The sequence below is a fragment of the Larimichthys crocea genome, chromosome XIII (assembly GCF_000972845.2).
Source record: "Larimichthys crocea isolate SSNF chromosome XIII, L_crocea_2.0, whole genome shotgun sequence".
In the NCBI taxonomy this organism is placed as follows: domain Eukaryota; kingdom Metazoa; phylum Chordata; class Actinopteri; family Sciaenidae; genus Larimichthys; species Larimichthys crocea.
This window is the reverse complement of record NC_040023.1, coordinates 14,290,130-14,315,018: the sequence shown is the minus strand read 5'-3', so window position 1 is coordinate 14,315,018 and position 24,889 is coordinate 14,290,130. Positions and strand designations below refer to the sequence as shown.

The following is a 24,889-nucleotide window of genomic DNA, read 5'->3' as shown; positions in this document are numbered from 1 at the left end:
ATTCATTGTCATTTTATCATTCATTGTAATTCATTGTCATTTTGTCAGTCATTGTAATTGTACAATATGTTTGTGTTGATTTGTCCTGTACACGTGACATCCATTGCACGTCTGTCCGTCCTGGGAGAGGGATCCCTCCTCTGTGGCTCTTCCTGAGGTTTCTTCCACCTTTTTTCCCTGTTAAAGGTTTTTTGTGGGCAAGTTTTTCCTCACTCGAACCGAGGGTCTAAGGACAGAGGGTGTCACTCCCTGTACAGATTGTAAAGCCCTCTGAGGCAAATGTACTTTGTGGGCTATACAAATAAAATCTGATTTGATTTGATTTGATTTGATTTGATATAAACACATAGTATGACAAATAATGAGCAGATGGTGATTACAAACAAAAGCTTGTCTTTACCTTCTGGTTTTTCTGTTTCTTAAAATCGAAAGGCTTTGTCATTGGTGAGACGTATACACCTCTTCTCCTCAGTTTTTTTCTGTTTCCAGCCTACAATGTCTATTCTGTGGGTCTTGTTACAATAAACAATTGTAATATAATATTACTTAAGGAAGATATTATTTGCAGATGTCTATTTTGGAAGATTTTCTCCATATTTTGTATTTTTACTTAGCATTAGCTACCACAGATTTGTAAATATGTGTCAAGGCTAGGAAATGTTGTGAAGCAATGATACATTGCAAGTCGCTGACCCTTGATGTTGATAATGTTTTTTTCTCTCTAATCTATGGTTGTTTTTGTCATGTCTTACAATTGATCATGGTCTGTAATAGGAAGAAGTATACTATATGAAAAACTTCTAATATTTTGTGCTCATATAGTAATAAAGAAAGTGTAAAATTGATGAACAATAAGAACTTGTTACTTATTTTAAAACTAGTGTATAAGTGACATGCTTATAGCATGCTCTTCAGCAGTTAATTTTAAGTACAAAACAGCTGTAACATAATTCTGATACAAAAAAACAAGATGAATTTTTAGCCAATTTGTGCACTGAATTCCATCAAAACTGAACTGATACAGCTGTAATTCACATATATAATTTGATCAGATTAAAATTCCTACAAGCAGGATTTTTGAAAATGTAAAATACAATTTTTTTAACACATTTTTTTAATTGTGATTTTCTCATTGATTTAAACATTGACATTCAAACATGTGTGTATCTTGACAGCACAGCTTGCTAATTCATTGCATCAATATTTTACGACACGTCTCAAAAAGGAACTTGAACTTGAAACAATCCAAACAATCCAATTCAACATCTATTATGGAATTATCAATACCAGAAACTTCCTTCAAGCACACGCAAAAATAAACCAACACACTAGACCAAAGACCAACATTTACTCAAAACTCAACACTGGAAAACTGAACTTGCAAATCTAAAATTCTCAGGAGGATAACCTACCACAAAGTCTTTCTCAGTGATGTTGGAGTCATTCTCACCACTCGATGGAGTGGACAGGACCACAGTAGCGCTCACCACAACTTCATCAAGCTGTTTGAGTGTAGTAGCTTGAGTCATCAGCCCGAAAACATGCATGCAGATAAGGTACTGTTTGCCAGCACTATGGGAAAGAATGAAAAACATGTTAATGCTACCAATATTACACTATACTGAAAATAAATAAAGCCAAATCATTAAGTAAAAGACATCACTCACTGTTTTTGCAGAGGTCCTTGGCATTTTTCAATACATGACTTAAGCAGCGATGCAACACCAGAAGGTCAAGTGCGTTCTTTTTTCCTTGTCCCGTTACAATGTTAAAATAGTGTGCTAGAAGCTCAGTGAGACTCAGGCCACACAAGTTTTGTGCAAAAGACTGCATCAAAACTGCTGAGCTGTCACAGATGTACATCACAGCTCTTTTTTGCGAATTTTTGTCCCATGTAATTTCACACAGTCTGTGATAAAGGTCTCCAAAAAGTAAGAGACTGATGCAGTTGTATGCTCAGAAGTCACGAAAGTTGCTGCTGGCACTGGTGAGCATCTTTTCACTGGATGGCTCACAACAAGTTCATAAATATAAAAAGGTGTGCTCTCTCATTTGGCCTTTTTGACTATGCTGCCTGTTGTGTCTAAGTACACAATGTCGCTCTTTGACCTTTGGTGAAACAAACTGATCGACTTGCTGGACCAGAGCACGACTCCCTTGGGCTGAAGAATAATTTCTTTGAATCAACTTGTCCTCAGTGCACTTTTCATTTTCAGACATCAATTGCACACTTATCATTTCATTGTTGTTCCTTTCTGTGTATGCAGTTGTCTTCAGAACCCCAGTGGCTGACACATCATCCCTGCATCCAGATTCCAGATCATCATCATCCAACTTGTTCAAGCTGTCCAGATGGATGCTTCTTGGAAGCTTTGAGCTAAGTTTTTCCACAATTACATACATTGGCCTTCTATTTAGCATCTCACGCCTGTGTCGCACAATGTCCCCATGAAAAAAGACCACAGCCTTAAGTGAGTCTTCACTCTAGACCTTGACGTCCACCTGGACACTACAGTGCTCAGTGCAGATGATCACAGGGCTATTTGCCTTTGACCCGATGATTTTCACAGTGTGCCTCTTAAATGCAAAACTGCAAAATAGATGACACTTCTTATCCCTTTTGCAATTACTTTTGTCCAATTTAATGTTTTGAGTTGTCTTTTTTTTTCTCCAGTCAACGCAACATATAAAAAACAACAAAAAAAACAAGACTCACTGGGCAATCTGTGAGTGAAAAAGTGATCATGTTCAAAACTTTTTTGTGATGATGGAGTGGAGGCACCGCTGGTATTCTGAAAACACAATAAAAAAAATTAAAGAAGAATAAAAGAAATATGTTAGCAAAGCACTCTGAATAAAAAAACAACTTTTGAAACAGTCACTACATTTTTTTTATTGAAGCTTGTTTACAAAATCATACTTAACCAAAGTGTAAAAAATATGTAGTTGTCCAATCCACTGATAAATTACACAACTGTAGTTCAACATTAATATAAAAAAATCTGTGAGGGAATCGACAGTACTATCTAAAGCTGTTTTTGTAAATAACAAGTATTCACCACATTTTAAAGATGTAAATTTTAACAGAATATCAATAAAATTAAGGTACATGTGTGTTAGTTCAACCTAATGCATTTATAATCAAATAAATGTCCAGTTTAAACTGAAATATTTCCTCTTCACAATAAAAAAATGATCATCATCATTAAAATTTTACCTCTTGGCTTTCATCCACTGAGGAGGCTTGAGGGTCATTTGGTGATGACAGTGTCTTGCCTTTGCTGTGTTCCAGCAAGGACACAGAGCTGGCCGAGTCAGAGCCTGGGTCATTGTGGGAATCATCACTGCTTACTTTAAATACACAGCTAGATGAGTCCAAGCCTGTTTCAAGCATTGCATCCGCTGAAACCACTTGTAGCGTATCTTCCAGCAGGGTAACAGGGCTGGATGAGTCTGCTTCATGTGACTGTATGTTACGTGTTTTGCTGTTGTCCTTTTTATTGTATGTTCCTTCCTCACTTGCTGATGTATGGGTCTAAGTTCATCTGTAAATGGCCCTCATCATCATTCTTTTTATTTTGCTTGGCATTGCTCTCTGATGGAATTCTCCCTTTGGCTTCGTCCTGTTCATCTATTTCAGACGTCTCCTTAAGCCTTTCTCTTTCACTGACATCTCCTCCTAAACATAGAAATATTCCAAAAGGGATTACTCTAATTTTATTGATGGACATACCTCTTGAATCTTAATAATAGTATAAGAAAAAGAAATCTAAAATTCTGCACTTTGTTAAACTGACAATTATGAAATATTCAAGAGTTGACTGTAATGTACACTGAAGGCCTTTCGACTGTATCATTAATAAATTGAGAAAAAGACTTAAATAATAATTTCTGGTTATGATGAACATTTGATTAATTTAGCATTAGGAAGGATAATCAGGAAATATTTACAGTAATTAATGATCAGAATTAATTTAACTTGTACTTGGTCTTACAAAAAAGGAGCTTGCATTTCAAACATTCTAGTAAAATCTTAGTTGTCTTTTAATAGTAGCCCACCTTCAAGAAGCACCTCTGTCCGCAACCCTCGTCTATCCTCCCTCCAGATGACCTTCAGCCACTTCAGCCACCTAACGTAGTCTTTCTTGTTAATTTTGAAGACATCAAGTGTGACTGATAACCACTGCTCTGGTGAAATATCTATGTCGCATACATCATGTTTGATAAAAGACCTTACAAGAGAATCCCTACCTCCAGCTAACTGCCAGAGGTCTGTGGTTCTGTTTTTGAGCTTTTTTGAAGCGACCTATCTCTTACAAGAACTGAAATACAGTAGATGTCTGTTTTTTCCCCTCCAAGGATGAATCAATCTTCCTCAACGTGGATTATCTTGGAAATTCAGGTGCATAAACACCACCTACTGGCATTCCATATAGGCTACCTTAAAATATGAAGAACTCCAGTCTATTCAATAATGTTATTTTTCTGTTTTAATTTTATGACTTCCCTCGAATAACTCCAGATGGAAAAGACACACCTCTTTCTAATTTTCATTTAAAAAAATATCAGTTTATCTAAAAAATGAGACAGAGACGGCAAGAGAGAGAGAGAGAGAGAGAGAGAGAGAGAATATGAATATAAGTGTTAACATAATATGAGAACTTTGATCATGAAGTCTAACAACAGGTCTGTAGTTTATCAGTACAGACTGCACTCTGTTAACAGACAGACCAACACTCGTCTCCTCTTTGAAACGTGCTGTGTGTTCTCATTGCACTGAATTCTTATAAAATTGTTTCTCTTCATTCTCCTATAGTTCTCTGCACTTGTTCAGTTAACAGTGGAGCTGCTTTCACACACAGAGGTGTTGAAGTTTGTTGTAGTGAAAAACATGTAGATAAATAGATAAGTTATCCTCTAGATTGACTAAATTGTACATCACTTGTTGTTGCTGCCAAAAGAAATTGTAGGATGGCATCATTTCCTTTCCTTTCTTAAAGGACGGTCTGTTGTATCCTATGCTAAAGGAGATAAGAACAGAAGCACTGAAGCACCTTTCCTTAGCATTTAGAGAATTCAGAATTTGAACAGCTCTTATCATGGGTGCTATGTAAATATTTCTGCACCATTTTCCTCAATGAGGAAAATACAAAAAGCACTATTTAGCCACACTCCTTATTTCCCTAAAACATGTTTCATTATTTCTTTCTGAAAGAGAGGTGCAATGCAGACAAGATTTCATGATGCAACTCAAGTGTTGAGTCATGGTTGCGAGAATGCAGTAGAGCCGGTGGGACCTGACAGAGGTGTTAAGGACCTTGACATATCTGTAAAAGACAGTGTAAAACCAAGACAACCCTGATGTTAGCTTCATTACATCTCACCACACTCTCATTATTTGCTCATTAGCCATTCTGTCCACACTCATCATGGTAAGTCTCTCGTTCAGACATTTCAGTGCCATCTGCCATTTGAACATCTTTACTTTAACTCTGAGGATACCAACACTGATGTGAATAGGAATTATAAATAATATCTACAGTATAATAACAAGGCAGATACTCAGAAAACACTGCAGAGTGCAGTCTACAATGGTCACAATCAGCATTCACATTTTAATTATTGTAGACCTCTTTTATAACATCAATTCAAGCTTTTAGAGGCTATAAGTGCAATCCAGGACTGATTTAGCAATCAGATCACTCCAAGAGGCGCTGTAGGGAACATGTTCTGCACATGTCAAATAGTACAAGAGCCATCCATTTTATTCATCCATCTCATCTTCAGGGAACAGATCTTACTTTTGATAAATGTCATTTGTCAGAGCTGTCAGCACCACAAACTTAAATTTACTCCCTCAGAGTGGAAGCATTCTCGTCTCGTCTTCTCCCGCTTTATCTGTTTTTATCGGGTTGCGGGGGCAGCAACTTCAGCAGCGAAGCCCAGACTTCCCTCTCCCCGGCCACTTCATCCAGCTCCCCCAGGGGGACCCCAAAGCGTTCCCAGGCCAGCTGAGAGACATAGTCTCTCCAGTGTCAACCAAGACAGTCCCACAACATTCTGTTTTGAATTATTATTTCTTTGGTACTTTGGGTAAACTGACCTGAGCCTATGTGTGGAAGTGGCAGCATAGTGTGGTATATTTGTCAACAATGTAATATTGTACATCCACCCCACTGGAGGTAATTGAAGGCCAAGTGTAAGCCTCTTGGATGACAAACGTCTTTAAGAAACTAAGCAGCTCCAGTGACGGTTACTTTGACCTGGATGACATATTTTACCTTCAAATCAAACAAATGAGCTAACAATGCGATGTCGATCTAAAAGAAGAAATATATATACAAGGTCTTGTTGTTGTTTTTCACATCAGCTTTTTCGGGTTGAACTTGTAAATTAGGTGCAGCTGCCCTGTTATATAAATATACATATAAATATACACAATACAAGTCACTATAACCTGTAGTGGTAACATGATGACACTGCTGTACATGTTCATATGTCTATCACTGAAATAAATACAGCAAACACATCTGTTGATCATATTTTATTAACAATGTCCATTTTGCAAACCACCTACACTATAATGTGAGTACAGCTGTTTCCACTATGGTACTGCTAGTATTTCTTCCAGGACTGGTCATACATAAGATCAGGTGAGCTTGCGTCTGTGTTGTCATCTGTCATCTCTTCAGGACTTGTACACCTCAAAGACTCTGAGGCGTGCAGGAAAGATTGTGGCTGATCCCTCCCCCCCCCACCCTAGACACAAACTCTTTGAGGGACTCCCCTCTGGCAGGAGGCTGCGGTCCATCAGGACCAGATCCTCATGCCACAAGAACAGTTTTTTTCCCATCTGCTGCCCAGATCCTCATGCCACAAGAACAGTTTTTTTCCCATCTGCTGCCAGCCTTATCAACAAGGCCCGGAGCCCGTCCCTGACACTATTTCACTCTTTCACACTCCACCTCTGCCTCTACATGTCACATTGACATTGCATCCACTACTCTATGTGTTACATTAACAGCTTGGACTTCCTTGTTCTGTAATACTTATCTTGATGATTTAAAAATACCCCCTTCTGGGAACATTTGACTGGTACATCATCCTGCCAGAGTACTGCTCTTTTTTTTCCCATCTGCTGCCAGCATTGTTATAATTTTTAAAAGTTTATATTTAGAGAATGCTTGTCATGCACCAACAACACCAGAACAAATTTCTTGTATGTGTAAAATGTACCTAACAATAAAGCTTTTTCTGATTCTGATTCTAATTGTACTGACTCTAATACTTAGCTCGCCCTCTGGTGGACAAAATCAGACACAACGCCAGCAGCAGTTCATCAGGTGGTACTGTATTCAATTTTCAGGTGGGCAGATGCAGTGAAATAAACAGTTTACTAAAGACACAAATTCTACCAGCTTCTAACAGTCCATATTTCCTTCAACATTCTCAAAGGTACAGTAAGACACTCCTTATATCAGGAATACACTTTATACTGAAACTAGACGGCATTCACAGTTTATGAACTTTATACAAAATTGTGCAACACTGCGTTGTTTGATAAGACACTCGACATAAGTACTACAGTAGTGATAAAGGTTACATTGAGAAACATTTGACGTGTTGGAATGCAGAGTTTATTTACCATACTAATGTGCAGACAAGCATACATAGAGCTCTCTCTTTCATACACACACACACAGACAAGGAAAGCTAAAGGATTTTCTCCATTGAGATAAATATTTTGTCATGCACAGCCATACTCCAACATTCATGAGTTAGTGTCTTATAGAAACAAAGAGAACTGAAAGAGCCGAAATGTGGTCAAATCAAATTCAGGCATATTTCCTACACATCTCCTCCACCCTGCATCGCCATGACAACTATTATCATTGTTATAAGTAGAAGTAGCGGTTGCAGTAGTCATACATAGTCTCATTGGAGTTTTAATGTTCCAAACTAGTTTTAACTTCAGGAAACAAAAAATGAATACTTCTGGCAGTTCAGACGTATACATACAGCTTTCTCTCACACATATAAACACACACACTTGGAAGTCATCTGGGGGTTATCAGTGGCCTGTCCTCTCCTCTCATTTGATGGCTTGCCAGATGATGATGATCAAAATGATGAGCACCAGCGACAGGACCATGGCCAGCATGCACATCCTCTTACGGGACTTCCTCTGGACATATCAAAGTATCAGGTCCGAGTTAAGGCAACATTGTGTAACTTTTAATAACACATTTAAATCATGTTGATGCTAAACTGACTTGTAATAGTTGAATGGTGTCTATCTTATCTTATGTAAGTTTGTGCTGCAGGCATGATCATTCGTGAGAAGTATGTAACTTTACAGGACTAAGTCACACCCCATCAACTAATTGACTGATTTTGGTGAAACTGGATCATATTTTATGGAGAAAATGTTTTCTGGTTTGTTTTCTGATGTCCTCCGGCTGCTTCGCCACAACTCTCTGTGATTTACAGAGTTTCCTGATGGACAGTGAAGTGAATTGCTGTAGCTACTGCGAGCTAAAGTTAGCTCAGTTTATTAGCCAGGCTGTTTGTATCACCAGAAAGAGGAGGTTTTTAGGCCGAGCAGAGCCTGTTTCATACAAGAACCAGAGCCAGGCAAGTGGGCAAAGTAACTGGGTTCAAAAGCCTATGTTAAGATGATGGTAGAAGCCCAAAGAACTTAAAGGACATTAACAGAGGAAGCTAAGAAGAGTAAATCTGGGAATGACTTTTAGTCACAGTTCTAGGACTAGTAAGTAATATTAGCTGGCTGTTATGTCTTTTTGATGTTTGGCTGTTAGCAAAGTTGTCGACTCGCTAGTTTTCGATCATAAGTAATGTAATCAGAACGAATACTCGAGTACAGCTGTCATTGTATATAATGATAATAAAGGAACATGTCATTCAGAGCAACGGGTGGCTCAGTGTCAGGATTTTGGACAAGGAGTTCATTGGTACAAAGGTCTTTGAAGCAGACACAGTACTTGTTTATACATTCATTGTTGTCTTGTATTTTCATGAAAATACTACATTCCATGAAAATACAAAAGACAATCACCAAACTTTACCAAAATTATGACTGGCTTTGGTAATGTTTCTTCATGTAGTGTTGCCATTATTTTGTCCATCCCCTCAGACCTACCTGGTAATAGGCTGCCTTCTGCAGCTGGACGGCCCCTCTGTCTACATGTACCTCTGCACTCTCCACATTGGCCTCAATGCTGTCTGTTAATATAAACAAAGAAAGGGCTTCATGTGCACATGCACTCTCTCGTCTGAATGGCATGTGTGAAGGATCAGCTCAGTGCTAGGCTGACTTTCTCTTGACTTACCGATCATCTCTCCCTGGTCGTGGATCATCACTGCCAGGTCCTTGAAGATCTGGTTCACATCCATAATATCGGCCTGGAGAGGACAGAAGAGGGTTAACTGGTGAACACAGTTAAGTGTAACTGAGTTGTCTTCTTCTTGCTTATTATGTAATTCAGGTTCATACCTCCAGCTGTCTGATGTTAGTCTCTCTCTCCTTGATGATTTCCAGATCCTCTTCTGTGATGCTGGGCTCCTCAGTCTGAGTCTGAGTCTGACCCCACTCATCTTCTCTGAACAATTATAAAGATATAACTGTATTTCACTTGAATCTAAAGCTCAACGTAGTAACATACTGTAATGTTATAAAGTGTTTTCTTAAACTACCACTGCATGATATTTTCTTCTGCTACACTGATGAATACAGTCAATTTCATGTTGTTCATGGTGTATATATCCAAATAATCCAAATGCTGACAAATCACACACACAGCAATCTTTTTATTTGCTTTTTCCAGTAAAAGGCGCTCGTCATAACTATTGTTTTGTCGGTTGAAATTTCAGGTGTTTCACTCTGTTTCTCTTTCAGTAATGCTTTCTTTGCTGCTATTCTGCCAGTCCACCCAGTTTCTGACACACAGTTTTTGAAGACACATTAACTGAACTGAACCTTAACTGAAACCTCTTAAAAGCGTTCTAATACGTTTTGCCACCACTGTAATATATGTATATATATATATATATATATGTGTGTGTGTGTATATATATATATTATATATATATTTATATATATATATATGTGTGTGTATATAAATATTAGATATATATATATATGTGTGGTGTGTATATATATATATATATATATATATATATATATAGATATATATATTTATATAATATATATATATATAACATACATACATACATACATACATCATACATACATACATCAATATATACATATATATATATATTTTTTATTTTTTTTATTTTTTTTGTTCGCAGTGATGTATGCAATTCAAGTCGTGCAAGCCCAATGAACAGCTTGAAATGGTACAAAGGTAAGTACTGAACAGCCAGAGGTTAAAAAAAAAGGTTTGGTTACCCAAAACTGAAAAATAATGTACATTTCAGAATTATACAGAAAGGCCATTTTCAGGGAAGACAAAGTGGGTTAACAATTTAAAGCTGTTCTGCAGCAATGAAGGTTGAATCAGGCTTGAAAGCTGGTGCTACTAATTCCTACAGGTATTCCAACTTTTCTTGATTACTTACAACCCCCTCTGTCTGCATAAAATCAGTGTTGGAACACACTGTGGTACCAGACCCTCATGAGCATCAGGTGAACAGTACCGTACTGCAAAAAGTAGTGTGTTGCTACAAAAATGGCGAGAAAAAGGCAATTATCAATGGACGAGAGACAGACCATCACAACACTTCTTTCCTACAGAGAAATTGCAAAGAAATTCAAGGTGTCAGTGAGTACAGTTTTCTTCACCATCAAAAGGCACTCAGAAACTGGGGGAAACTCTGACAGGAAGCGGTCTGGCAGACCCAAAGCCACAAGTGAATCAGAGGACAAGTTTCTGAGAGTTAACAGCTTGCGTGATAGGCGGCTCACAGGACAACAGCTTCAAGCACAGCTTAATAGTGGTCGTAGTAAGCAAGTCTCAGTTTCAACTGTGAAGAGAAGACTTTGAGCTGCAGGTTTGACAGGACGAGTTGCAGCAAGAAAGCCATTGCTAAGACGTCAGAATAAGACAAAGAGGCTCTCCTGGGCCATGAGACACCGCCATTGGACTACTGAAGACTGGAAGAAGGTATTATGGACTGATGAATCAAAATTTTAAATCTTCGGTTCATCACACAGGATCTTTGTATGCCATCAAGCAGGCGAGAGGATGTTTCCACAGTGTGTGACACCAACTGTCAAACATGCAGGAGGAAGTGTGATGGTCTGGGGCTGTTTTGCTGTATCCAGGGTCGGTGACTTATACAGAGTGAGCGGCACCCTGAACCTAAAACGGCTACCACAGCATTCTGCAGCACCATACAATACCCTCTGGTATGCGCCTAGTTGGTCAGAGGTTTATCCTACAGCAAGATAATGACCCAAAACACAAGTCCAAGTTATGCCAAAACTACCTCAAGACAAAAAGAACAAGATGGTAAGCTTGAAAACATGGAGTGGGGTTTAAGTGGAGACTTAAAACTGGTTTGGGATGAACTGGACAGAAGAGTTAAAGCCAAGCAACCTACAAGTGCCACACATTTATGAGAACTTCTGCAATAGACCTGGGAAGGACTTTCTGAAGAATATTTGATTTCTATTGCAGAAAGAATGCTACGAGTGTGTTCAGCTGTTATATCTGCCAAAGGTTGCTACTTTGATGAGTCAAATGTGTGTGTGTGTGTGTGTGTGTGTGTGTGTGTGTGTGTGTGTCATACTTTTCCACACCAAAATGTATAGGGTACAGAATGGTGGGTAAAGAATGTGCACTGAAGGTAAAATATATAATATTTAAAACATTAATATAATAATAATTATAAATAATAATAACATATTTACAAACACACTGAAGAAACATACTTTTCAAATGTAACCAGCTGTTCATTCCCACTGCCTCCGTCTCCCTGTGGACAAAAAAGTTCCATCAACATCAGCTTCCATCATGAATGTAAATGTATTAGATGTCATTCAATTATCAGGATTTGTTTAAGAGTAATGTTACTGGCTACAGCCCCTGTCCAATGAAAAGCCTGGTATTCACCATGACTCTGGATCCAGCTCTAGCTCTGACCACTGACTCCTTCTCTTTCTCAGCTGCCCTCCGCTGCACCACCTGGAAGTTGTTGAGGGCTGCAGAAAAATCGTTCATCAAGCGCTCCTTCCGCAGCTTTTGCTGTCTCTAAAAGAAAGAAAAAAAACCTTTGGATGCATTTGAAAGATTAAACATAACATGATCGATGGTTTGTGACTTTAGAGCTGTCTTACTAACTAGTATGGAGGACAATAGAAATAGTTAATAAAGTACTATTTTAAGTAATAAAGTACTTTGTTATTTAATGATCAATTTGACAGTAAAAAAGACATTTATTTATTAAACTTCTATATATACTTTTATCTTAACACATTGTTCAGATGCACAACATTGTTACATTGTCACAGATGCTCCATTAATGTTCCTAAAGCAAGCTGACTGTAGAGAAATGCTTATGTTGTGTGGTTTAGATCCTTATTATCTAATCATACTGTCTGTTCTGGGTCCGATTTTATGTTCTATCTTGATGCTGATGACCTGCTGGGCCTTTTAATTTGGTAGAAGACTGTCCCACTTCTACTTCACATGACTGAAATATGTAAGTAAAATTAGCACAATTATCCTCACATTCCATCCATGACTCATAGTTAACTTGATTTAATCTGTAATCTTGTAATCACCATAATGTCTTCCCATTGCTCAGTACAGCTGTTTTTTAATTCTCATTGTAAATCAAACCATAGCTTCCTACGAAGAAAATCCTAAACTCGTGTCCAAGCCTCTCAGAACTCCTGTCTTATTTAAAAAATTAAAAATACTAATGTAAAGCCAACTCTTTAATCAGCACTCCTGAATGTACATGTGACTGTCTGTATCTTGACAATGTCTATATGCTTCTGTTTATTATATGATATAATTAGCATATAATAACCTAGCTAGCTATTGGATATTTGTCAGAATGCCTTTAAGTATGACTACAAATGTTGTTTTATGTTAAGCATGTGAAGTAAAATGGATTATTAAGGATTAATAATCAGTAATAAGGATTATTATTACTGATTTGCATTAGCACATTAATGGTAATTCCCGTGTTAGCATCAAACTAATGGAAAAGGCGCTGCCATTTCTGTCAGTTATTTTGCATGTAGGACTAGGCTGTGGCTCGGAGGTAGAGCAGGTCGTCCACTAATCAGATGATTGGCGGTTCGATCCTCGGCTCCTCCAGTCTGCATCTTGAAGTGTCCTTGGTCAAGATACTGAACCCCAAAAAAACTGATGAGATGGCACCTTGCATGGTAATGTGTGAATGGTAAATGAGATATGTAGTGTAAAAGAGCTTTGAGTAGTCAAAAGACTATAGAGGCTATATTAAAGTACAGTCCATTTACCATTACCATAAACTATAATACAACACTGACATTCAGTAATTTGATATGTACACTATATGACCTAAAACATGTGGACAAGAGTGTACATGTCCTGAATAGTCTTTTGTTCTGGGCTTGTTTTTCCTGGTTTGACCACTCAAAGCTCTTTTACACTACATATCTCATTCACCCATTCACACACATTCATACACTGATGGCATTGGCTGCCATACAAGGTGCCAACTGCTAATCAGTTTGAGGAGCTAACCATTCACACACATTCACACACCTTTAGGAGCAATTTGGGGTTTAGTATCTTGCCCAAGGACATTCCGACATGCAGACTGGAGGGGATCAAACCACCGATCATCTGATTAGTGGACGACCCACTCTCACATGCCACAGCCGCCCCATAGGTCACATGAGTGCAGAGCTATTGTAAGGAGAACCGGAGAAGAGGTCAGACTGGTATATTTTTATATACAAGGCAATTCTCGGGTTGCTCCCAACATACCTGTTCTTTTATCTCTAAAAAGGGAGTTTTAGGTCTTAACAGCACGAAATGTTCGTACTGAGCTAGGGAAGAGGGTGTTTGGGTACTCGGCACCCTCTGACTGGAATGTCTTAAAGAATGTTTGAAAACTCAAAGATCTGATCGCTTTGAATGCTTTTAAATACACATTGAAAGAGCAAGAGATTGAATCATCCAAGTGCTGATGCTGTTGTTGATTTTATGACTTGTATTGTACTTTTAGCATTTTTTAGACCACTATGTGTTGTAATATTATCTTTGTGTCTTGTGTCTGCTCTGGTTTGACTTGTTCGTCGTTCATGCTGCTGTTCTGTCTTAGCCAGGACTCCCTTGAAAAAGAGATTTTTACTCTCAATTGGATCTTTCCTGATTAATAAAGGTTTAATAATAATAAATCAGAATAATAAAAAACAGAGAGAATAACATGGTTTAAATGTGTTCAAATCAGTTGCTAACACTTCTGATTTAGATTCTGATGATATTAGCCCAGCTCTGTATTTCTCTATCTCTGCATGTCACCACAGAGCTGGTTAACACTAAAGAGACCAAATATATTTGGGGCCAAAAAGGAAACGTTATTATTCACAACACAGCACACAACTGCCATTACTCTACTCATCCAATTAAAAAAACTGGTGCATGTCTGATTCAATTCATCATCCTCCAACACTCTTTTACTATAAATCCACTGAAGAGAAATGTTAATGCTACTGTTAGTACAATATCCTCATTCCCAAAGACAGCAACCTGTTGCACCAGGTGTGTGTAGGTTCAAAAAGCATAATAAAAACAGCACACATTAGTTTCTCTATTTAAATAAAGCAGTCTATGACAGGCCTTTTGTGGAGAGTCTGTACCAACAGCAGATTAACATCCATGGTTGGATTGGTTTGATTTATAGAGTGATAAATGTGTCTAACTGACCTGTTCTGATGGAGACAGAGCTGGGGGCAATGACCCCAGCTCCTTCAGGTGTTTGTTGGTTTCTTTAGCCAGCTGGTTGGTGTAGTGCTGGAGCTGTTGGCTACAGAGGAACACAAAAACTGCTATGACCTCACTCTTTATTGGTGACACACCTTACCTGAGATACTGATAACCAGACCAGTACTTACAGCCTGTCTTGGAGCTCTGAGGTTTCCTGTCTCGTATCCAGTTGGTAGAGGATATTTTTTATCTGACCAGCTGCAAAGAAAAGAAACCATTTGAGTTCAACATGCTGCTCCTGGTTTTATGATGTGTGTACAAGAATGTGAGTGTGTTAGAGAGAGAGAGATGGCTGAGTGTTGGACACAAAACTTACAGTTTTGGCTGATCTTCTGGATGTTGGAGCTGCAGGTCTGGATGAGGCTGTTGAAGTCCCATGGCTGGGACCAGCTGCTGTCATCTCTCATATTGGACATCCTGGCTGTAAGCTTACCAGTCCGTCACACTCAAGGAACGTAATCCAAACGCAACCTAAACACAGCTACAGTGAGGAGAACGGAGAATATTTAGTCACCTCTAAATATGTTTACATTTCAGTGAATGTAAGATTTAAATTGTTATAACAGTACTTTGCTTTAACTGCTAAAACATCTAACTTGGTATGAAACCCATATCACACATGATGTATGAACCTTGGTTAGCTCCGATTTAGCTTTTCTCCAGGTTAAAAATAAATAAATAAACAAATGATTTCTTATAGTATCTTATAGTATTTGAATCATGCACTTTAGTAAAAGCAGAAATATTACAAATGCAAAATACTCCATTACAAGTAATAGTATAGTATTTTATTTACAATATCAAAAGTTTAAATACTCAATTCCCTCCCTGCTAATGTATAATGTCCATTATACTATTATTATTAGACAATCACTACAAATAAATTAACATTTGTTTAATTCCTTAAGTATCCTACAGTAGGCTGCTAAATGTACTTAGTCATTGTAGGAATGATAGTCTGGAGCTTTATTTACATTTTTTCTCACAGACCTTCACTTTCTCTACAGAGCATATATGTACCGCACACACTTCACTGTGTTTCTGTTTATTCATTTCCACTCGAATATGATGGAGCGCAGAGCCAGAAAAACAACAGCCACAGGATGCGTCCCTGCCCTCGTCTCCTTCTTCTCTGCTCTCTGGAGGTTTGTGCTTCTCAGTTTTCTGTTCTCTGTTTGTGGACAGATGTGTGTCGCTGTGTCGAGACTCGTCCGTTAAAAGACACATTATATATAAAAAACACAAATACAGAATAACAGAGGCCAGCGCGAGCCAGACCTGAGCATCACGTGGATTAATCTCCCAACAGATCATTCGTGAAGGAACATAAACAAGCCACCCGACCAGCAAACTAAATATTAAAACCGTCTTGCAATGACAGTGCACCAAATAGCTACAGTAACATCGCTGTCATTTAAACGGCCACAGGACACACGTGATGTGCTGTCCACAGCCGTTACTCGGCGTCAATAACAGCTCGCGGCCTCGCGCTATGTCTCGTGCATCAGTTTGCGCGCAGACGTTGTTCTTTACAGCAGCCGACACGCGCAGGCTTCCTGTCCGTTACCGGCTAACATTAGGAGAGTTCACGGTAAAGGTCTTACTTTGTGTGAAGCTGACGTCGACGCTGTTTGTTGCTTCAAACGTCTCACGTTAATATTTCTGTATCACCATGAGCAAACCCAGCCTGCCTCTGACGTCACGCGTCCACGGCGCTAATCCCGATAAGGATGCGTTCACTGTCAATAGGAAAAACACGTTTTCTGTGAGATACTCGCCTAATGTTAACTTTTGTGTTATAATTATTGCTAGATAGTGCTTTCGATGGGCATTCTACTCCACTTTGAAATATAGCCTATGGTTTTGTCAAGACTTCATAACTATTTATTGGGTAACCCGGGTCGGAACTATCTCAAGTAGGACTGGGAGAGACAGTCCCAGAAGGCACCATTCAGAATCATCCGATAAAGCACAAATGTCGTCACAGTCCTAACCCTGAAACCTAGACTCATCAAATCATAAACTGGAGCAGGGCTTGGCTTTTGCCTAATGTTCTTTGTAAAAACTGTACTTTAAACAAGGCTAAGGAATAGCTGATTTTACATTAAATTATATTAGTAGTAGTATTAATAGTGTAGAATTAGTATTATTGCTAGACACTGATAGCTTGTTTCTTGTAGACCTACGTAAGCTTTGGATTTATGGACTTTTTTCCTCTCCAAACCTCTTCCTCTCTGACTGAATGCGTTTTGCACCTGATGTTCTCCATATGTATTTGTCATTTAGATCTGATGTGCATGTGCTGTACATCATATTGTCGTTAATAAAATTAAAAAGGATTGTCACAGAATCTTCCACTGGGATTAGGAGACATCTGCCCATGTAAACAGTCAATGCAGTGTAAACGAGGCTTAGAATAACGCTGTCCCATGACTCTCACGCTGACTCTGCTAATAAAGGCAGCAGTCTGTCCTGCCCTGCACGTGACAGCACACTGAAGTCAGTATTAAGCCATGGAAAGAGTATGAAAAATAAATTAAATTACAATAATGCAATAGGGCATCAGTCCATAAACCCCCGCCCTCCTTCCCTTCAGAAGACCGGCTCTGGCAGCAGACTAGATTCATTATTGTATTTATATTTATATTTATATTTGTATTTATATTCTTATTCAATGTATTATTTGTGCCATAATCACAAAAGATCAGTGAAATTGTATGTGAGGCTTCTATCCACGTCTTCTAGGCAGTGGTATCCATGAAACAAATATATAAGGTGCCATTTCAAAAACACATTACACTATTGTACTTATTAACATACTTATGGCTAAAGGCATTGCTGTTTACAATATAGTATATGTTTTCCAGTGGTCATAAGGTCACAAGGTTGAGTTGCAGTTGCGATTTTTGGACAAAGTGGTGATAACATTGTTATGTGTGAGACTACAGGAGAGAATGGGCTCACATGTTGTGGTCGGGCCTGCAGCTCACGGCTTGTTTTTGTGTGTGTGTGTGTGTGTGTGTGTTAGGTGAACAACAACATACTGAGCAATGGCTTGGTTAATTCACTGCTCTTACTACTGGCACTTTACACCCTGCTCGCAAGTTTGTGTGCTTGCACAATGCATTACCAACAGGTGGTGTAGTTTGACTGCAAAAATACTCAACATCAACTTTGTCATCATGATGAACAATGTGAGTCACTCTTATAATGAACATTTTTTTGTTGATAACAGTGTGTTGTACACTGTTTATGATCATCACAGACACCTGGTAATCTCTTCTAGCTGTTGACCACTTGTCATGCACCCAGCACAGAAACAGACACGCATGGGCTTCACACCTTAGCCATCACAAAACCGACCGCTGGTTGCTGTTCCTGCTCTTTGCCTACTGTAAACTCCCCCAGGCATCAACAGGTTTCTTCCCATTTGAGTTGGCTGCTATATGGTTGGGAGGTACAGTGACCACTGGACCTGCTCTGAAAAAGCTGGGAGGTCCCTTCCACCACTTCAAGTGACAGAGGCATGGTGCAGTTCAAGCTGGAGATGAGGGATCAGCTAGAAGAAATTACAAAATATAACTATGAGGACAAAGTAGAGAGGCTGGGTTAACACTCCAACTGTGAGTGGATTGTGAGACCAAATATTCCGCTGTGGAAAAAGAGGATGTGACCATTAAGTGGGAACTGAGAACTTGTGTTACTTCTTTCTTGGATGAGAGTTTGATCTAGAAACTGTCCACGGAGCTCTCACCTTGCTCAACCAAACAGGATCACAACAGCCGCCTGACCTGGGGGCCTCAGGATCTTATCACCATATGTCGGTGCATTGAAATTGCCATCAATAAAATGGACTTATATTTATTTTTTTGTAGTTTGCCTGCCTATACCATGACCCCACTGGCACTGTTCACTATGTTGAAATCGCTCGACCCCACACAATGCCATTCACATCTACCATCTACCTGGTATGATGAAAACTGTAATTTATCTGTAAAGAGAACATTTCTCCAAACTGCCAGACACTATTAAAGGACAACGAGTTTGCAGATTAGCTTCCCTAAGGCTGTTTTTCATGATTTGTGCAAGAACTCTTTTAATGTGCAAACAGCTGTTGCATCAGCTGTCCAAGCGGCTGGTCTGAGACAATCTTCCAAGTGAAGAAGCCAGATGTGGAGGTCTAGCCTGGTGTGGTTATATGTGGTCTGCAGTTGTGAGGCTGGTTGGATGTGCTGACAAAACAACGTTGGAGACGACTGATTATATTAAATGAACATTTAATTTAACAGGTCAGTATGCCAATTGCATACTTTCTCAAAACGTGTGACATACTGTATGTGGCACTGTGTAATACATTTGTCAAGTTTGAGAATTTTTTATTTTAACTTGTGAAAAAAATGGCAGCAAAAACAAACAAGTTTAGAAGATCTGACTATAATTACATTTGTGCATTTCATGAAATTCATGTGTTGCTTAGATGTATTCTTATGCTATGTATGCCAATTGCAGCCTTTTTCAACTGCAATGCAGTTGTGTAAATGATAAAAAGACAGACCTAAGAGCAGACTTAAAAAAATAGAAATAAAATAGAAAACATAATTCAAAGTAGGCTTACTTTCATATGTTATGGCTACAACAAGTGCAAACCTCTGTGGTTGGAGAAAATCAGTTTGATTTGAACAACTTTCATATTGCTTGCAGCCAAGAGACACAAGGGGGCCCTCTAACACAGGAGTACACTGCTTTGCCCCCAAGTGCCATGTTCGTACAGGATATCTGTCAATGAGTCAGTGTCACAGTACTGAGTTACCAAGAAAACACAATAATAATCGATGATAATTATTGTGTAAGTGAGTAATCTGCTGTTGATGTAGAGAACAAAAAATAATTGAAAAATAAAGACTTTGTTAATAAAAACATTAGTGTATGAGGGCCTCACAGACCTGCTAGCATGGTGGTCTAGGCAATATTGTGTACAGCACACATAGATGAAGTTGGCTTTGAGTTTTCCAGAGGTCATTCCTATGTTAAAACATCAGGTCAGGATAGGTTGGTTATTAAAATGGGCTGGCAGGCATACCGCTGTGTCACCCAGCAGCACTCCACTGAACACTAAGGATAAAAAAGTATACTTTATACCTCACTAACCCCAAATCTTGCTCTGCTTTGTAGTACAGACTCTTGGTTTGTTATGTTGTGTTAGGCTAAAGCTTTGTGTCCTTACTGCTAAGTTGACCAGCTTTGTGTTTGGGCCCTAATTTTTGTTCTTTTTCACATTTTAGAATCAGTCCAAGGCACACCTGTGTCATAATCATGCTGTGTAATCTGCATCTCGATTATCTCACCTGTCAGGTGAAAGGATTATCAAAGAGAGAAAGAAAGATAGAGACACAGTGAGAGAAACAGATGCATAGCAGAGTAAAGCAATAACTAACTAAAAACTGTAATACAGATAATGGAGATTGATGTTGTGTGTGTGTGTGTGTGTGTGTGTGTGTGTGTGTGTGTGTGTGTGTGTGTGTGTGTGTGTGTGTAAAGTTTAAAACTAGCATGTTTGAGTGGTACTGTTGGCAACATTATTCCAAAAATATCAGTATTAGTCTCAGGGCCGGCCGCTGGCATAAACACTCAGTTGTTTAGGTTGTTTAGGGCCACAGCCACTAGAGGGGGCCACACGATCAGTGTGTTATTGGATTTTTTGACCCTCTCTTTATTTCAACATATACTACAATGGCGGTAACAATTTAAACAGACGTATTAGTACAGGGGTGAAAAATAAACCAGTAAAGTTAGTTTGTTTGTGACCACTCCCTCCTCCGTGCGTAACCATGGTGACAACGCAGCCGCAGCGGTCGGCTATGGGGTGCCGTTTGTAAAGCGTCTCGCTCTGAAAATAACAGCAACATTTTGTCACATTTAGCTAAAAACAATGTTTAAAAAACTGGTTTGAATTTTTGAGAGTCACTTTTTTGCACATTTAGAACAATATTTGTGAACTTAGAGATATTTTAAATATTTAAATCCAAATGTTAAATGTAAAATCTAAATGCTTAAATCTAATCTAAATGTTAAATATAAATATAAATGTTAATATAATTATGTTGAAGCTAAATGTTACATATAAATAAAATGTTGAAGCTAAATGTTTATATTAAGTTAATATAAATCTAAATCTAAATGTTGAAGCTAAATGTTTCGGGTGAACACAAATATTAGCTAAATGCAATTCAAATGCCGGTACCGGAGTGCCAAAATAAAAGCTCGAGGAGGTCAGAGCGTGTTTATAGGGCAAATAACGAAAAACCATCTTACCGGGGAAATGGCCTCTTGGACTGGTTATCGTGATAACTACCTGATGAAACAAACACGTTTGGAGAAACTTTATTTGAAGAGTACTTTGAGTTTTTTTGAGTGTCATTTTTATGAAGGGTGCGGGACTTATGACCTGTAGCCACTATAGCCAGCCACAAGGGGGCGCACTTTGATTTGACTCATTTATTGACATGTTTGCAGAGGTATGTCCGACAGTAGAGTTTACCGGGGTGAAGGCGGGCGGGTGTAGACGATCCTACACCGCGAAAATGACAGATCAGTCAAAGTGTTAGTTAGTTATTATCACGATAACCATGTCCAAGAGTCCATTTCCCCGGATAAGATGGTTTTTTCGTTATTTGCCACTATAAACCACACTCTGACCTCCCTAAGCTTTTATTTTGGCACTTCCGGTTACCGGCATTTGAATTGGCATTTTAGCTAAATATTTAGTTTCACCCGAAACATTTAGCTTCAACATTTAGATTTAGATTTAATTTAACATTTAGATTACATTTAACATTTAGATATTATTTAACATTAGCTTCAACATTTAGATTTAGATTTAGATTTAACATTTATATTTATATTAACATTAAATTTTATTTAACATTTAGATTTATATTTAACATTTAGATTTAGATTTAGCATTTAGATTTTACATTTAACATTTGGATTTAAATATTTAAAATATCCTAAGTTCACAAATATTGTTCTAAATGTGCAAAAAAGTGACTCTCAAAATTCAAACCAGTTTTTTTAAACATTGTTTTTAGTTAAATGTGACAAAATGTTGCTGTTATTTTCAGAGCGAGACGCTTTACAAACGGCACCCCATAGTCGGCAACCGCGGTATCGTGGGTATCGTTATTTCGTTGGTGTGGGAAATTACAATGTTCCTAAAAGAAAGTTTAGGAGTGGTGCAGAAGGACGAAAAAAAAATCGAGACGGAAAGAAGATCACAAGATAAAGGTATGTTATAATGTGACTGTTTGATTCATTTCATTTCAATCAGATTAAATAATCTGCCGCTATAAATAGCGCACAGAATTGCTGTTATTCTAAAAACAGCATGAGAGCATAATGAGAGTACTTTCACGTTGTATCCGACACATCGCAACACAGCAGGGGCCAGGGGGTTATTGAACTTAATAATAAACTAGCTGATGAGCTAGTCGGGCTCTCTGACTGCATGTCATATCAGAGAAATGTGAAAAGTAGACAGGAAAACAGCTTTTAATGAAGAATAGACTATGAACAGACTTACAAGCAGTTCAAAAACAGTATGTTTCAAATAAGCACAAATCCTTTGTGATATTATATAGTAAATCAATCCATTTTATTTTAGGATGCAGAAGCACTCTGTTATGTATTATTCAGCCCTCACTGCACTTGATATGAGAAAAGATGAACTATAACAGTATTTAACATCTGTGTATGATGTAAATGTTAGTTTCTTTTGCCTTGTTGGTATACTCATTCACACATCACATCAGTGGTTTTCATTTTTCTATGTGTTGAAGCAACAATACCAGAGGCCAAGCATGAACATGAGTAGGAGTCTAGTTTTACTTGTTAACTAGCTGTTAATGTTTTGTTGCAACATTAAATTTGTGTTTTGATATATTATTTTAATACAGAACATGTTAAATGTCCAAATTGGCCCAAATAGTTTCAGGCTATCCATTTGCTTTCCAAGCTATGTTAAATTGTATTTTTGTATCTCATACAAACATACATCTCATTTGGACATATTTGGACAATCAGCTAATTTGTATATTTCACTGAGAAAATTGCATTTGTTGTGTGGTTAATAAATACATATGGAAGATACATATGACATACCTATGTAATATATTCCAGCCTATATGTAAAAATAATAATAATCTAATGTATTATCTTTTCAGGGCCATTATTGAAATACTTTGGGCAGACCTCTGCTTACACCAGGTTCATCTACCTCATCAAGTGACATGACTGCTGCTGACTAACATATATTTTAATATACCGATACATTGTTCCAAAATAAAGTTTGTTTGTTGTTAATTCAAGTGCATGTGTGTTTTCATTGTTATGAGGAGTGCGTGTGATTTGGTGGTTGCCCTGTGAGTGTTTTGGGGCCACACATAAAATCTTGCTTAGGGCCACCAAAATCCTAGGGCCGGCCCTGATTAGTCTTCAGAAACACGTATTGGTAAAACTGTTGAGGAAGGTCTCATGGGGATACAGCTGTGTTAACACAGCTGTGGAAAAGTCCCAGTGACTTTAGAGTAAAGCAGAATGCCAGGTGTTGTTAAAGTCATTAATGCAGTTCCATGTACAATGAGAGAAAATTAAATCAGAACATGCACAATTATGTCACATGTAACCTTTTGGAGGCGTTTTGTGAGAGCTTTTATATTTCCATTTGGCCACTGGACCTTAAAAACTGGAACATAATGAGTTGTATTATCTTGCATGTATACACAGCATCGTTTATATGTAATTTGTGCTTGTGTACACATACATTCACTCTCTCTCTCACATACACACACACACACACACACACACATATACAACCATCTGGTCTACACAGTCTGTTATTTTCTCCTGCCAGCAGAATAATGAAGTCAAGATGCAGGCAAGTTCCTGGAAGAGACGAGGGGAGAAGATGTTCACAAACACAAACAGTGTGCTACAAACTGTGTGTGACCGATGTCAGACACACTTGTCTATAAAAAAGAGCTTTTATGACAAAGCTGGTACATTATTGCTGTGTGACCACATATTTAAATAAACAGATAACTTATGTTATCCCGATGTTAAAAGCAGTTTACTCCTCTCATATGGTTTCCTGAAGTGATCAGTGCCACAGACTCCAGACACATTCCCATCTGTATGTCTGTGTGTGAATAAAGCTGATAATGTGAATTGGACGTCATTTTGCAGCCTTGACATTCAGGTAAATCTTTCCGAGGATAATTTTAAATGCACAATGTACATTTTAGATTCATTTTGTATGATGTCAAGCCTTAAGTTTGAATCTATACATCCTCAGCAACCTACAATTATAATCTGTAATTATCTGGCACATTTGAAAATACACTATATGTATGTGTCTGTTACACACTGTGTTAATAAAAGGGTGTTTATTGTCAAGAAGAAATTCAGTTTCTGGAACAGGAATGCGGTGTAGTCCTGGCCTGGGAAATGTTCCCTGGCATGATAGTGTGTTATTGATGTATTTAATAAATAAGGCCCCAAGATACAAGCAGTGATAGTTACAGACCAGAAAGCCAAAGACAAGCATACCAGTGCTAGAAAAACACCTTCAATAGAAATATAAACGCCTATCACTATACAGGCACTGAAAGATTCTGCATTATCCTGTATTATGTCCAGTGAAGATTTTTTTTATCATTCAATGTCAGAACCTTAAAGGTACAGTGTGTTGGATTTTGTAGCATCCAGCAACCAACTGAATACTCATGGCTTCCTTGTCTTTTTTAAGTGTAGGAAAAACTACAACAACTATTGTACTGTGTAAGGATTTTTGTGGATTTGCTGTCAGGTTTTCACATTGTGTGATGCATGCTCATAATTAGCTAGTGAAAGAGCCGAAGCAT

At 38.2% G+C, this 24,889-nt stretch overlaps 1 protein-coding gene across 1 annotated transcript; it reads right to left on the bottom strand.

Moving 5' to 3' along the window:
- Positions 1–7,329: 7,329 nt before the first annotated feature.
- On the bottom strand, positions 7,330–16,707 carry LOC104928913 (syntaxin-12). Its single transcript, XM_019260683.2, has 10 exons — positions 16,577–16,707; positions 15,289–15,453; positions 15,101–15,170; positions 14,913–15,012; positions 12,099–12,236; positions 11,918–11,961; positions 9,515–9,620; positions 9,351–9,423; positions 9,161–9,243; positions 7,330–8,185 (listed from the first exon to the last, which is right to left on the bottom strand). The coding sequence occupies exons 2-10, from the start codon at positions 15,386–15,388 to the stop codon at positions 8,093–8,095; spliced, it is 807 nt and encodes a 268-aa protein (XP_019116228.1). The 5' UTR covers positions 15,389–15,453; positions 16,577–16,707; the 3' UTR covers positions 7,330–8,092.
- Positions 16,708–24,889: the final 8,182 nt, after the last annotated feature.